Here is a 13,509-nt window from a genome sequence, read left to right as displayed (position 1 = left end):
ATTACACATTTCTAATAAACATTGTGTAAAAGAAGTGCACTTAATTGTATTGAAGGTGCGTAGACTATGCTTGCACCGCACATTCTCTAAAATCACCCAACCTCACAGGAGATATGTTAACACTGTTTTAGCAATGTCACCACTAGAAATACTGGAGGGCAATCGACATAAAAATGGGTTGCATCATTTTACAGCGACTAGCCATTTCCCCATCGAAAACTCGCCCTCAAGCATTAGCTCACATAAGGGCATGCTACTCCAGTAAGAGTAGGCTACTGCACTTTTCACCACGGCCGTCACTAATGCCGGGACTCACTCATAAAGACAGTCTTTGTCGCCATCTAATGGCGATATAATGTAACTTCTGTTGCTGTTCACGGTCAGGATGGGACTATTTCTTCCAGCGGGAAAATTCGCTTCAAGTCGTGCCTAACAACACCCTTCAGCTGTGACTTATTCACGATACAACACAGCCTCTCGTACCTTATTGCTTACATATTCTTGGTCCGATGCAATCCATATGTGTTTATGCATGGCTTAAAGGAGAAGTTCACTTTCAAAAAAACTTTTGCTGATAATTTACTCACCCCCATGTCATCCAAGATGTCCATGTCTTTCTTTCTTCAGTCGCAAAGAAATTAAGGTTTTTGATGAAAACATTCCAGGATTTCCCCCCATGTAATGGATTCTATTGGGACCCAAACGGTAGAAGGTCCAAATGACAGTTTAAGTGCAGCTTCAAAGGGCTTTAAACGATACCAGACGATGAATAAGGGTCTTATCTAGCGAAACGATCGGTCATTTCCAAAATAAATAAAAAAGTTTAAGTTTTATAAGCACAAATGTTCGCCTTGCTCTGTTCTGTGATGCGCGTTCGTGACGTCACGTAATACGCAATTACGTTGAAAAGGTCACGCTTGAAAAATTTCTGTCCTGAAGAAAATGTTCTTTTTGGCTTTTTAATATTAAAACACCCAGGATACGCACACGAAATGGGCATTTTAAACGATAAACTGACACAAATACATTCGAAAATGTGTATATGGTCCTCCTTCCGCACATTTGTAAACACGTCAAGCGTGACCTTTTCAACGTAATTGCGTATTACGTGACGTCTTTAACGCGCATCACAGAACAGAGCAAGGCGAGCGTTTGTGCTTATAAAACTTAAACTTTTTTATTTATTTTGGAAATGACCGATCGTTTCGCTAGATAAGACCCTTATTCATCGTCTGGTATCGTTTAAAGCCCTTTGAAGCTGCACTTAAACTGTCATTTGGACCTTCTACCGTTTGGGTCCCAATAGAATCCATTACATGGGGGGAAATCCTGGAATGTTTTCATCAAAAACCTTAATTTCTTTGCGACTGAAGAAAGAAAGACATGGACATCTTGGATGACATGGGGGTGAGTAAATTATCAGCAAAAGTTTTTTTGAAAGTGAACTTCTCCTTTAATTGTCCAAAAACGTGTTAGAACCAAAGAACCAGAAAACTATCATAGAATTATGTTAATTATGCTAAACATTGGCGGCCGGTCAATAGGGGGTGCTAGCAAGAGAAGAAGGCTACTTCAAAATTGTAAAAATAAGTTTAATATATATATATATATATATATATATATATAGGCCTATATATAGGCCTATTGCAAAATAACAGTCATGTTAGCACCTATTCAAAATCATCGACTTTTCAAATAATCGTTTTATATGTGCATGGCGCCAGACAAATGGGTGTCTATCATAGGCAGTAAAAGAAATGGACACAGCGACCCCATTGGATTCAACGGAGAAAAGTGAAGTCAATTAGAAGCACTCACTTCCTGATGGCTGAGCGTACTGCGCAGACTCAAACTGAGCTTGACGACGTAGATGTGACGTGAGCAACCTGTCTGTCTTCTAGTAGCTGTGCCAAGAGAAATCTGAATCATTCCCTTCCGAAACTTGCAGAGACGGACAGTGTGAGTAGGAGCTGTCCATGAGCTAGGAGCAGGAACAACTTTTGCTAAGTATTGATTAATTATTTTGTCATTTTGCCTCCACGTTTTTTTTTTTTGCCTCCACGTTTTGCCTCCATTGCCCGCGAGCTTCTCCTCCTGTCTATACGGTAATTTCTCTACTGTGCGACAGACAGTCGAGTGGTTATGACGCAATAGTTAGCCTATTTTTACAAAAACTGCTTCTACGGGGCCATAACGTAAGATACAAGGTAATGGAGCCTTTTATACATTTTTGTGTTTCTTTAGAAATAAATAATGGACAAATTGAGTCTTTAAACGCCTCAGATGTAAAGTTATTCGCTGTCAAAGTAACGCCAAAATGAATGGGAGTCAATGGAATGCTAACAGCAGGTGATGGTCTGCTAATCAATGGCAGCGCCATTTTCTGAAACATTGGCCTCCTGGTGTCTATGTGGGTCAGTAAACTTTTGAAACTTGTGACTTGAGGCTGAGCTCTAATTGGCTGGTTTCAGATTGTCCCTCCCTCCTTTGATTTTAGCGAATCAATATTGTTGATTCATGTGATTGGACCATTCTCGACTTTCAAGTAGGCGCAATATCTCTTCCGAGATGAAAGTAAATTCGGTTTTATTTTTTACAAAAAATATTTTTACAAGGCATTCAAATGAATAAAAAAAAAAGTAAGAATCATGGAGCTGGATGCGATGTAAGTCATGTCTTTTATTGGTTTCCCTATTTGCAATTTCAAAGTCCTTTTTTACTAGTCAATTTATTGAGCAATTTTCAGTCTTTAAAGGAGACATATCATGCTTTTAAATTGTTCCTTTTTACATATAAATCATACATTTGTAGTCTATATAAAGCGGAACTGCAATGCTTGGGTCTGAATTCCTCATTATTATAGCTCCACAGGCCCCTTTTCTACCCCTTTTCTGATGTGCGTCTGAGAGCAACTCGTTTTGGTGCGGTCTCTTTAAATACAACTGAGACACTTCATACCCCGCCCACACTCGGTTCAACTCCACCACGTTCGGCCATTTTTGTAGTTTGATAGCAGAGATACGATTATCTAGCGGCACAGAAACTTTTTATTCACACGTTATTAACAAAATGTCAACAACGGAAGACTTGTCCAGCCAGCCTTACATGTTCGAGCCAGAGTCGGAGCCGGAGCGAGATGAAAATGAAGACGACGAACCTGTAGAACAACGTATTCATATGGATGTATCGCAATGGTGTGTTACTGTATTTACACATGAAACTTTGGTCTTCCGACCTTTTACCACCGTGTCGATTTATTTTGATTAATATGTGCGAGGGAGAGAGAGCAAGACAGCGTCTAGTCTGGAGACGGTGATGTCTTGTTTACACTTTCGCCTGGCTCTGAAGAGAGAGAGTGAGCGCGCGCGCGACCGGGTCTCTCTCTCTCTCTCTGCTCGTTCTTTCAGTTAAACATGCGTCCTGTAACAAGCGCGGCAGTTCATCTACATTAAACGGTGTAATGAAGCGTGTGGGTTACTACATCCAACAACCGAACATTTTAACTTACCCTCTCGTAACTTCTGCATCCTTTAGCTTGGACTACAAAAGTGCAGCGAGAAATAAAAATGGCGGATTGCTCGAAGTGTTGGGCCGGAAGTCAATGTCCTTATTTGGCAGTTCCGCTGCAAATACTGTGACGTAATAGTTCAAAAAACGTCATAGAGAACAGAAAAATCGGAACAGGTTGAAAAATATGACCAACACAGAATATAAAGATATCAACGAAGCACCTGAAGCGAATAATTTCATATTTTCTGTACTTCTAAACACTCCAAATATACAACAAAATGCATTTAAGGGCTAAAAAAGTGCATTTGGCATGATATGTCCCCTTTAAACTGAGATCTTAAAAATGATTTGTTATCCTGTGGCTCCCTCTTGTGGACAACATTAGTATTATGGCCTTCATCTTTGAATCACATCAATATAAATGGCTGATTTATATTGATTTAAAAAAAATATTACAGATTTTTTATTACTGAAAATATACCCACATTAAACTCAAATTCACTGATTTGTGGTACCTTATTTCATGCTTTAACAGTTGAATTTTCAACTTCCATTTTTTAGCTAAGGAGTAGTGATACATTATTATACCACACATTAAATGGTTATTTAACAATTACATTCAGTCCGACTCCCACCTCCCTTTTTAGCACCAGCCGCCACTGCTAAAAATGAAAGACTGTGTATAATATCAGACATGAAAGGACAGAACAATAACTATATGATTACAATGTCAAACCTTGAAAAATAGTGAATATGACAATCAGCATTCAGCCTTAAGAAGCCTTATTCATCTCAGTTTTTTTTTTCTCTAGACAAACCACTTCACATCCCATTACATTCAATAACATCTTCAGATATGCAGCAGACGAAGGTGAACGTGATTTCATGAAGTAGGCTACAACATGTTCCTGGATCAGCATCTTTGTTGATCCTGGAACAACATTCCAAACAACCAATCAAATTTGAGGGACAAGTTTACAGTTTATGTCAAGTTTAGACTTACAACCAGGGTTAGGTTAATAACTACATCAGTGTTATTCACCTATCATTTCCCTCTGATTTAAGGGATAAGTTATGGGTTATGTTAGGTTTTGGGGTAAGGATAAAAAATTTTGTACTGAAATGTTGTTCCAGAATCAGCAAAATATGTTGATCCAGGAACATGTCTTACTTGGCAAAATCAGCTATTGGACTAAATAACAAATAAATAACAATGATGTGCATGTGCACATCATTAAATCAGCACGAAGATAACATTCAGACATTAAAAACACTATAAAGCATGCACATTGTTTATTTCAAGCTTATTCTCAAATCTGTTGTAGCACCAAAATCCCATTAAAAGATCACCCACCATACAGACTTAACACCACCTCCAGCTCTGCAATTTATGAAACAATGCCCACCTGAGCATCTCTCTTTAATAACAGTTTTACCCCAATACAATTTCTACTTTGAAAATAATAAACCTCCTGGTTAGTGTATGCCCAGACCCCAATGCACCTGCACTTCAATACATTACATAACATGTTCATAACCTGCACTCTCAGAAAAAAATGGCCATACTAAACCTTCTACCTTTAGCAGTATAACAGCTTGTCACTGGGGCAGTACCCTTAAAGGGGCATCTTTGTGCCTTGCCCATAAAAGTTCATAGTATTTCTTTAAGGGTACATACATGAGGTACAAAGTTGTCCCTTAAAGGGTACTGACCCAGTGATAAGCTATTGTAGCCATAAATGTAATTGTTGCACATTTTTTAAACATTTTGAACATTGTGAACAAGCATAGCAAGCATTTTGTCATGTGTTTCTCTGTGTATGTATCATTTTGATTGGAACTGAGCTGTTTACTACACTGTAATGCAAAGCAAAAACTGCCTGGTCATTAATGATACATTTTGTCCAACCTTCTCCAGATTTTCCCTACATTTTGTGATGTGACATTAGAGTATGTTTCAGAAGGGTTATGGGCATTTAAAAAGTTGTATGGATAGGCCTACAATCTATGTGTGTTCTGTAAAAGCTTGTATTTGTATTTTGAATGTAACCCAATTTTCAGGGCTTGTTGAGCCAGTCAGTGCCATTGCGATTTGGGGTTTCGTTTCAAATACCTTTTGCCAGCCACATCTTATAATAGCATAGCATCATAATTCACACCATTATGGAAACAAAATCAGGAAGTCCTGTGACCTTTTAATGTCATGTAGCCTAATAACATTCTTGGTTGCCTCAACCAATGATTTTCGTCATAAACAGAAGATCCATGTACAAAATGCAAAAAGCAGCTGTAAAACAAAATCAATCTAATGAACAATAACTTTTTTTCTTCTTATTATTCTTTTTCTCCACTGAGCACGTTTAAATCCACACGACATTTTGGGGAGAGGGTCGAGATATTGGTCATTTCTCTGCAGTACGATAAATAACACCATACTAATGCATATTACATAACTTACAAATACTGACACGGACAGAAATGGAGCCACATGCCTCATTATGTTGTTGGGTTTTTTTTACACGACTGCAACTAACCGAAAGTGCATGGTCGGATATTACGAAATAAAACAAAATGACAACAGCAATTTAGCACGACTTCGAAATGACAGATCTCACGGCAGCATAATGCAGTAACAGTAACCGTGCTATCAATGAGCAGAATGTCTCTATCTGTTTCCGTAATAAATCCAGCTGAAAGTGTTTTATTTAGATCCGTTTAATGCACGCGCTGATCCAGCTGACAGCGCGAACCGCTCTAACGGTCACTGCTGTAACTATAGCAACATTATCTGTCAATCAGCCTCACACACTTTACACCTCAGAAATAGCCAGTCGCACTTGCTGTCCTCGAAATAGCGATACTAGTCAGTGATATTTATCTTCATTATTCCGACCAGCCGGCTTAAATGGCTAACCCAGAAGTGTTTACCTGCGGCAAAGAAAAGGCGCTGTCCTTTCTCCCTGTGCGGTGGTTTTCCAGTAGCCTATAATATTGTTGTCGACGCTGCTGTGCTCTTTCGTAGGCGAGCGTCACAGCTCTTCTCTGGTGATGCCCCCTTAATGTTCAAATCACGAATCCTTTTCTGTGGTGTGGGTTATGTAGCCTAGTGGTTAAACATCTGACTGGGAAAATGGTTGTATATTCAAATCCCAGCAGGGTTAATCTATGAACTAAGTAGGCTACTGAGCCCTTGATCAAGACATTTAACCTTTGGATACTCTAGGGAGTATGCCTATGTGAAATTTCCAACAGTATCAAAAGAAAGAATGAAAGTATAATGAAAGTGAAGCCTTTATTCATTCATTCATTCAGAATTCATGAATTTTTGCATTGTGACATTTTATCATACCAGTCAAAGGGATGTTAAAGGTAACAATTCTGTCCAAATGTATCCACTCTCCTGTTGTTCCAAAGACTTCTGTTCACAAATGAAGATATGCTATATATAGCTTAGGCTATTTTTAATATTCTCGTCATTTTGTCCATCCACTGAAAATCTGCACAACCAAAATTGTAAAGCTTCAAAAGTTCGAAACAAGATTGTAAAAGTAGCCTGATCATGAGGCAGTTTAATAGAAGTCCATTGTAGTCGATTGTCGAGTTCTCCACTGTTGCTTAGTTACCTATGATCACGCGCGTGAACTCGACAATCGACTACTATGGACTTAGACCGAAAACAGGAAATAAATACAGGTATGAGCGCTGGCTGAATTAACATCACTTTTATTCATATCTTTCACATCTACTGCAGTCAGATTCACCGTGTTCACTCTGAAGGAATCACTCACATTGGCTGTGCACTTGTAATGACACATCAAGGATGTTAAGAGGCTAAAAGCAGGTTTAAAACTTGCCCCATTTAAGTCAACAGGGTGCAAATTTTAAAAAGAGGATAACACGGTGTAGGCAACACCGATTTTTGTCGTTGTTCTCTGTACTGACAGCACTTCAAATTTACAAAAAAATGAGCTCAATGTTAAAATTGACCGGAGTTCTCCTTTAAGTGACTTCAATAATCCACAGAGTATATATAAAAATATAATTTCTTTATTGGAAAATAAAAGTGCATCAGAAAATAACTCGCTGGTATCATTGCCAGGTGATTACAATGAACACAGAGTAATACAGTACACGTACAAAACTACATTTAAGAGTTAAACGACAGTTACATAAATTAGTACAATCTGTACACGGTCTAACATTATTTACACAAGGTGTATTCGTCATTGTTCAATTCTTTTCCATTCATTTTCTATTAAATAAACAGTAAACAACATAGGCAGTATCTCATTATCTGAGCCTCTTTTGTTGGAATGTTTTCTTCCCAAAATACTTTGGGACTCATTTTAGATTTTCATATTTGACAGATTGTGTTCAATTAGATACAAACATTAAAAGTTATTACGTCAGTTGTTAAATATTATTCCTTGTTGTAAGGTAAAACAAAATCGTAAATAATGATGACCCAATGACATTTTACAAATTAAAGAAAAAATACATATCAATTGTATGATTACATTATTGTCATTTCAATCTATTCCTGTATTGAGGAAAACGTTCTTGAAATTAACTACTCCATTAGTACACAATGTCTTAAAGGAATCGTTTACCCAAAAATAATCATTAATTATAATCAAAATTATTATAATAATACAACTAATTAAAAAAAATATGTTATTATTTAACCTCACAGTATTCCAAACCCAAATTATGTCATTTGGAGAATTTTTAAAGAATCTTCATTCGCCCCTTCTCTACACAATAACAGTTTATAGTGATTAAATTGTTACTGATTTAAATGTGTCTATTCATTATGCAGAACTGCATTATGACTTAAGAATATTTTGAATATAATGTAAAAATTGTATGTCCTATATTTCTTTTGATTTCCTGTCTTTGTGGTTTTACAGATGTGATCACAATGAATTTTTATCATGGAAAAGAGCTGCATCAAGATCCTTCAAAAACTCCCCTATTGTGTTCCCAAAAAGAAAAAGAAAACAGCTCATAGGCTTGAAACAACATGAGGGTGAGTAAATGATGACAGAATTATCATTTTTGAGTGAACTATCCTATTAACACAAAGTTCTCAGTGCTTCAGGTCTGCTGTAGCATGACCAGTCAAACAGCCAGATGACTTCAGAGCATCAAAAATTACAAACAAGAGAAGAGAAGATTTGCGGGGCCAATAAAAATGCCCACTTCATGTCAAACATTCTATGCTCACAGGGCGTGAGTATTTCAGGGTTCAGTAAAACACGGAGCTGCCTCATGTGCACATGTGCTTGATTATCTCTGTGTGTGTGTGTGTGTGTGTGTGTGTGTGTGTGTGTGTGTGTGTGTGTGTGTGTGTGTGTGTGTGTGTGTGTGTGTGTGTTACACTGGACAGCTCCTCACATGTCATTATCATAGTCCCCAATCATTCTCCGTGAGTTTGAGGCAAGGAAGATATCGTTCTCACGGGGGCAATCGTGATGACAGGAGCAGGTCTTAATAAACATCATCCTCTTCCTGAAAGTGTCGCCCTCAGGACAGCGGAACTCCACTTCGGCTGTGACGGTGGCATGAGGTGTGCAGCAGCGGCCGTCTGTACACACCCCGCAAAACTTTGGCTTATACAGCCTGATACTCTGGCATCCAGACAACTCGAAACGCATCCCGCGCTGGCTCTTTGGGGTCCGCACACACTTCTTCCCTCTCTGTAATGGGGAAGAGGTGGGCTATTAATATTTAAGATGGTTTTTGATAGGTTTACTGAAAAAAAGTGAAGACCATAAACAAACTTTCGGCATGCACTGGGTCCCATTAGGCATGCGTTTTTGTATTACTCTAACCGTAACAAACTTTATACCTATTCAAGGAGGCGATAGAGTAAAGGCCCGGTATAGGCCTACTGCATTTTCCCCTGCTCAAATCACTTGCGCATGCAGACGGGCTGTACAACAAAACTTTCGTCTTTACTCTTAAAATGTTGTGCCATTAAATAGCTATAAACATGTTGACAGTTTAACTAACCTCCTTAACTCATTAGTTTATTTTGATTAACAAAATTTCTCAGATTTTCTTCAGGAACCAAGACAGAAGCTGACCTGATCTGCACAACAACACATTTTACACTAGTGGCCGCCATCATGCACCATGGAACAATGCATACTTGCATCACATTATGATTTGCGACACACTTCAGAATGCAATCACATATAAAATACTTGCATAAAGTATTTTTAGTATGGAGCCCCTCACATGATGTGTTGTGATGTCAAAATCATGGCCACGAATTAAGACTTTTTCGCTACATTGCATAAATTACTTTCCTCATTTTAAGTAAATTGTGGCAACTTGTATTAATTTGTTTTCACAATATATTAGTTGTGACATGGCCATGATTAAACTAAATTAAAACAAGGGAACAAGTGAATAAGTCATGGCAGTGAATTCTTAATATGCATATCATTTCCCCTACATATCATGTAGGTCATCAAAGACTTCATAGTTTCAGCCTTAAAGGGTTAGTTCTCCCAAAAATGAAAATTCTGTCATTAATTACTCACTCTCATGTCGTTCCAAACCTGTAAAACCTTCGTTCATCTTCAGAACACAAATGAAAATATTTTTGATGAAATTCGAGAGCTTTCTTACCACAGAAAGGTAGTAAAGTTATCTTTAAAATAGTCCATGTGACTACAGTGGTTCAACCTTAATGTTATGAAGCGACGAGAATTTGCTTGTTTTTTGCGCACAAAAAGTATTCTCATCACTTCATAACATTAAGGTTAAACCACTGTAGTCACATGGACTATTTTAACGATGTCTTTACTACCTTTCTGGGCCTTGAAAGTGGTGGTTATGTTGCAGTCAATGGGGGGGTCAGAAAGCTCTCGAATTTCATCAAAAATATCTTCATTTGTGTTCCGAATATGAACGAAGGTCTTACGGGTTTGGAACGACATGAGGGTGAGTAATTAATGACAGAATTTTAATTTTTGGGTGAACTAACCCTTTAAAGCCCATTGTATACTTCCGCTCCATCTAACAATTAATCACACAAGCCTTTCAAAGTATACTCTGTTGATCACGTGCATGGATGGACACATTCAGTGCATGCGCACTACATAGAGGACGGAAATTATTTCATGCGGACTGTCCACAGTCCGGAGTGGAACATGGACAAGGGAAGTATACTTTCAGCTTTACTTTGTGCTCTCAACCCTTCTTACCTTTATGTCCTTTTCCAGCTCTGCATGGCAGGGGCGGATCATGCACATGCGGGTCTGCCGTTCCAGCTGGCATTGCTCATTGTCATTGGTTACACGAGAGGACACACCCATGCCACAAGTTGCAGAGCATTCACTCCATTCAGTGGTCTGAACGATGCAGTTGTCCCTTGCGCTCTCAGACTGGACACCCTGATCAGTTATTTCTCTATATGCTGAAAGAAGAGAAAGTGGGTGTTAAATCCATGTGCCAATGACAATAACTTACATGAAAATGGAAAGCATATTATTGTCATGTAGAGCGGCTAGTAAAATAAGTTTGCTATGGAAAAAGACCCGAAATGTGGAAATTCACAGGGCCCGCCAGGACCATATTTCATTATTTTTTATTCATAGGTGGTCCCCTTCTGCCCCACACCCAGGGCTTTCGGGAGATTGGGAGATTTGATAAAGAAGCAGCTGTTTCAACATAATGTTTCAACACAAAATGAAAAGAAAATTTGACTTGCCGATTGACCTACCAGCCATTGCTGACTGGAAGGTGTCTTCTTGTGGGATCTGGTCGCACACCCACTCCTCGCAGCACTTGCCGGGGATTTGGACACGTCGTGGGTAGGGACAGTCTGGAGAGGGCAGCCGTATGTTGCTTGCACAGGTTGGTACGCAGCCAATCTCCCCATTCATGCAGACACATTGATGTTTGCAGCTAGGCTGAAAGGTCTCACCGCTGCGGTAAATCACACCCCCCAGGTCGCACGTCTGACCCTCTTGAGCTGCAACACATACAACAGACATAAGACAACTTCATAACAATGAGAGGCTCCCACTTGTGGACAAAAAGTGTAGTGTAATACATGCAGAAACATTGATTTTCATTTCAATTCTCTCCTCTTTATATAACAAATGTGTAACCCCTAAATTACATTCCAAAACACAACATTGCACCCATATACTCACCAATACAGATGCCTGTCTCAGTGTCACTGAGCACACCATAGTCACAATACAGGTCTTTATGATGGTCGCATGGCTCCAGGAAAGAGCAGGGCTCTCCTGCCTGTCGGGCACAGACTTTACAGCAGCTGCAGCCGTCCAGCACTAGACTGGTGCCTACAGGACATAAAGGGCTCTCAGCTGGGCAGTCACAGGGCTGAGAGCATTCCTGACACATCGCCTGCATAGAACAATGACACAATGTTAGGGTTTAAACTTGCATCAGATTTAGCAATCCCTCATAGGAGCTTTCTTTCATAAATCTACCATAGATTCCAGAGCATGCACAGAGCAAAAGGTTTGTTTTCTCTATGTTGTTTGACAGCTGTTTATTCTAAAATGTGTCTATCTGCCTGGAAAAAAATAGACTGTCCATATGCAATACTCTTGATAGCCACATGGGGGGATAAAATGCATTAGAGATTATGTAGATTTGTCACTTGGGAAGTGATGTTTTGGAATTACACTAGAATAACTTCATCATATGAAGCATGTTTAAAATAATAAAAGGTGTAGAAAAAACATCACAGGTTTAAAAAGTGACTGCTATACTGAATATAAAACTGTAAATAATAATAATAAATTAGGCATATCAAATACAGCTTGTATATATAAATATTATACATTAAAAGTATGCAGAATATTTTCCTTCAAATGGTTCAGTTTGCATTGAGATCACTGTTCTGAGCATCATATGTGAACACAAACCAGTTAGTGACTTACATAATCCCCTCACATGTTATCATGGGAAACATTATCATAATGCATTAAATGAAACCTAATTAGACCAGTTACCCAAAACTATAGTTAAGATGTTAAACACATCCCCAACTAATCGCCTCACTCTGCAGATAGTAGCACAAACATATACTTGTACACTGATTATTTAATTCCTATGTGTCTCATTATGTAATTTGAAATGATAGTAAAATAATAAATAATTAACTTACATAATCAAATCAGCTAATTCATGTCAATTCTGCATAAAGCTTATAGCAGTACAGGTCCTTTTACTTTGAATATATTATTGATGTGTTCACTCACCATATGTATAAGCAAGCAGAGAACGATGCATGATCTGGTGAATACTGTTCCAGCCATTTCCTCAAAGAGTTCCCAACAGAAGCACACTCCACGGGTTTGTTTTGGTTCTCGGGTGTCTGTGATCACGGTTAGACTGCAGGACTGTTGTGAAGTGGAGAGTAGAGAGCCCCTCTTTAAATACTACCAGAATGGGGTGTAGCCCACCGGAGTCAAGCCATGCCACGCGACCCAGAGGGGTGAAAATATTTCAATTCCAGATGGTTTTCCATAATGTTTGAAAACGCAAGAGATGCTGTCGACCAGCCTTTCAATTAATCATACCACAGATTCCAGAGCGTGCACATGGGAAAAAGTCTGGTTTCTGCACATGGTTTGACTGCCGTTTATTGGAAAATTAATGTAGGCCAATCTACAGGATGGTTAAAGATGTTTTGGCAGATGATATTAGAATGTTTATCAGATACTGTTGTAATGCAACAATGTTTAGACTTCATACAAGTGACGTGTGAAACTATGCATGCATGCTTCATGTTTGGACTGGCATCAAACAGTATTGCATTAAACAGTAAAAAAAAAAATATATATATATATATATATTTCCCACCACATGATGTCATGTTAGACAGGCCTGCAGGGCAGGATATGACACGGCCAACAATTTAATGTTTGTTGGGACAAAATTACACAGAGACAGTGTGTTTAGTGGAAACACAAAACAAGCTCATGAAATCCGTCAGGTGCAGAGAAA

General features: G+C 38.6%; 1 protein-coding gene across 2 annotated transcripts; it reads right to left on the bottom strand.

Moving 5' to 3' along the window:
* Positions 1 to 7,539: 7,539 nt before the first annotated feature.
* Positions 7,540 to 12,904, bottom strand: ccn2b (cellular communication network factor 2b). 2 transcript variants are annotated; one of them, XM_084131004.1, is made up of 5 exons: positions 12,762 to 12,904; positions 11,682 to 11,898; positions 11,246 to 11,497; positions 10,728 to 10,939; positions 7,540 to 9,209 (listed from the first exon to the last, which is right to left on the bottom strand). In XM_084131004.1, exons 1-5 carry the CDS (start codon positions 12,816 to 12,818, stop codon positions 8,904 to 8,906), a joined length of 1,044 nt encoding a protein of 347 aa, XP_083987130.1. In that variant the 5' UTR covers positions 12,819 to 12,904; the 3' UTR covers positions 7,540 to 8,903. The 2 variants fall into 2 exon arrangements, with proteins under 2 accessions (XP_083987130.1, XP_083987129.1); XM_084131003.1 differs by having other exon boundaries at positions 11,234 to 11,497; positions 12,762 to 12,903.
* Between the last annotated feature and the right edge of the window lie 605 nt (positions 12,905 to 13,509).

The sequence above is a fragment of the Abramis brama genome, assembly GCF_963993115.1.
Source record: "Abramis brama genome assembly, chromosome: 12".
In the NCBI taxonomy this organism is placed as follows: domain Eukaryota; kingdom Metazoa; phylum Chordata; class Actinopteri; order Cypriniformes; family Leuciscidae; genus Abramis; species Abramis brama.
Note: the sequence above shows the minus strand (reverse complement) of the source record. Positions and strands in the feature narration are given on the sequence as shown.

Coding starts and splice junctions, on each gene's coding strand:
- ccn2b (XM_084131003.1), bottom strand. CDS start 12,818: ATGGCTGGAACAGTATTCACCAGATCATGCATCGTTCTCTGCTTGCTT. Junction 11,498..11,681: donor TGAGACAGGCATCTGTATTG/GTGAGTATATGG, acceptor TATGTGTTGCAG/CTCAAGAGGGTCAGACGTGC. Junction 10,940..11,233: donor AATGGCTGGTAGGTCAATCG/GCAAGTCAAATT, acceptor CTCTTCTTTCAG/CATATAGAGAAATAACTGAT.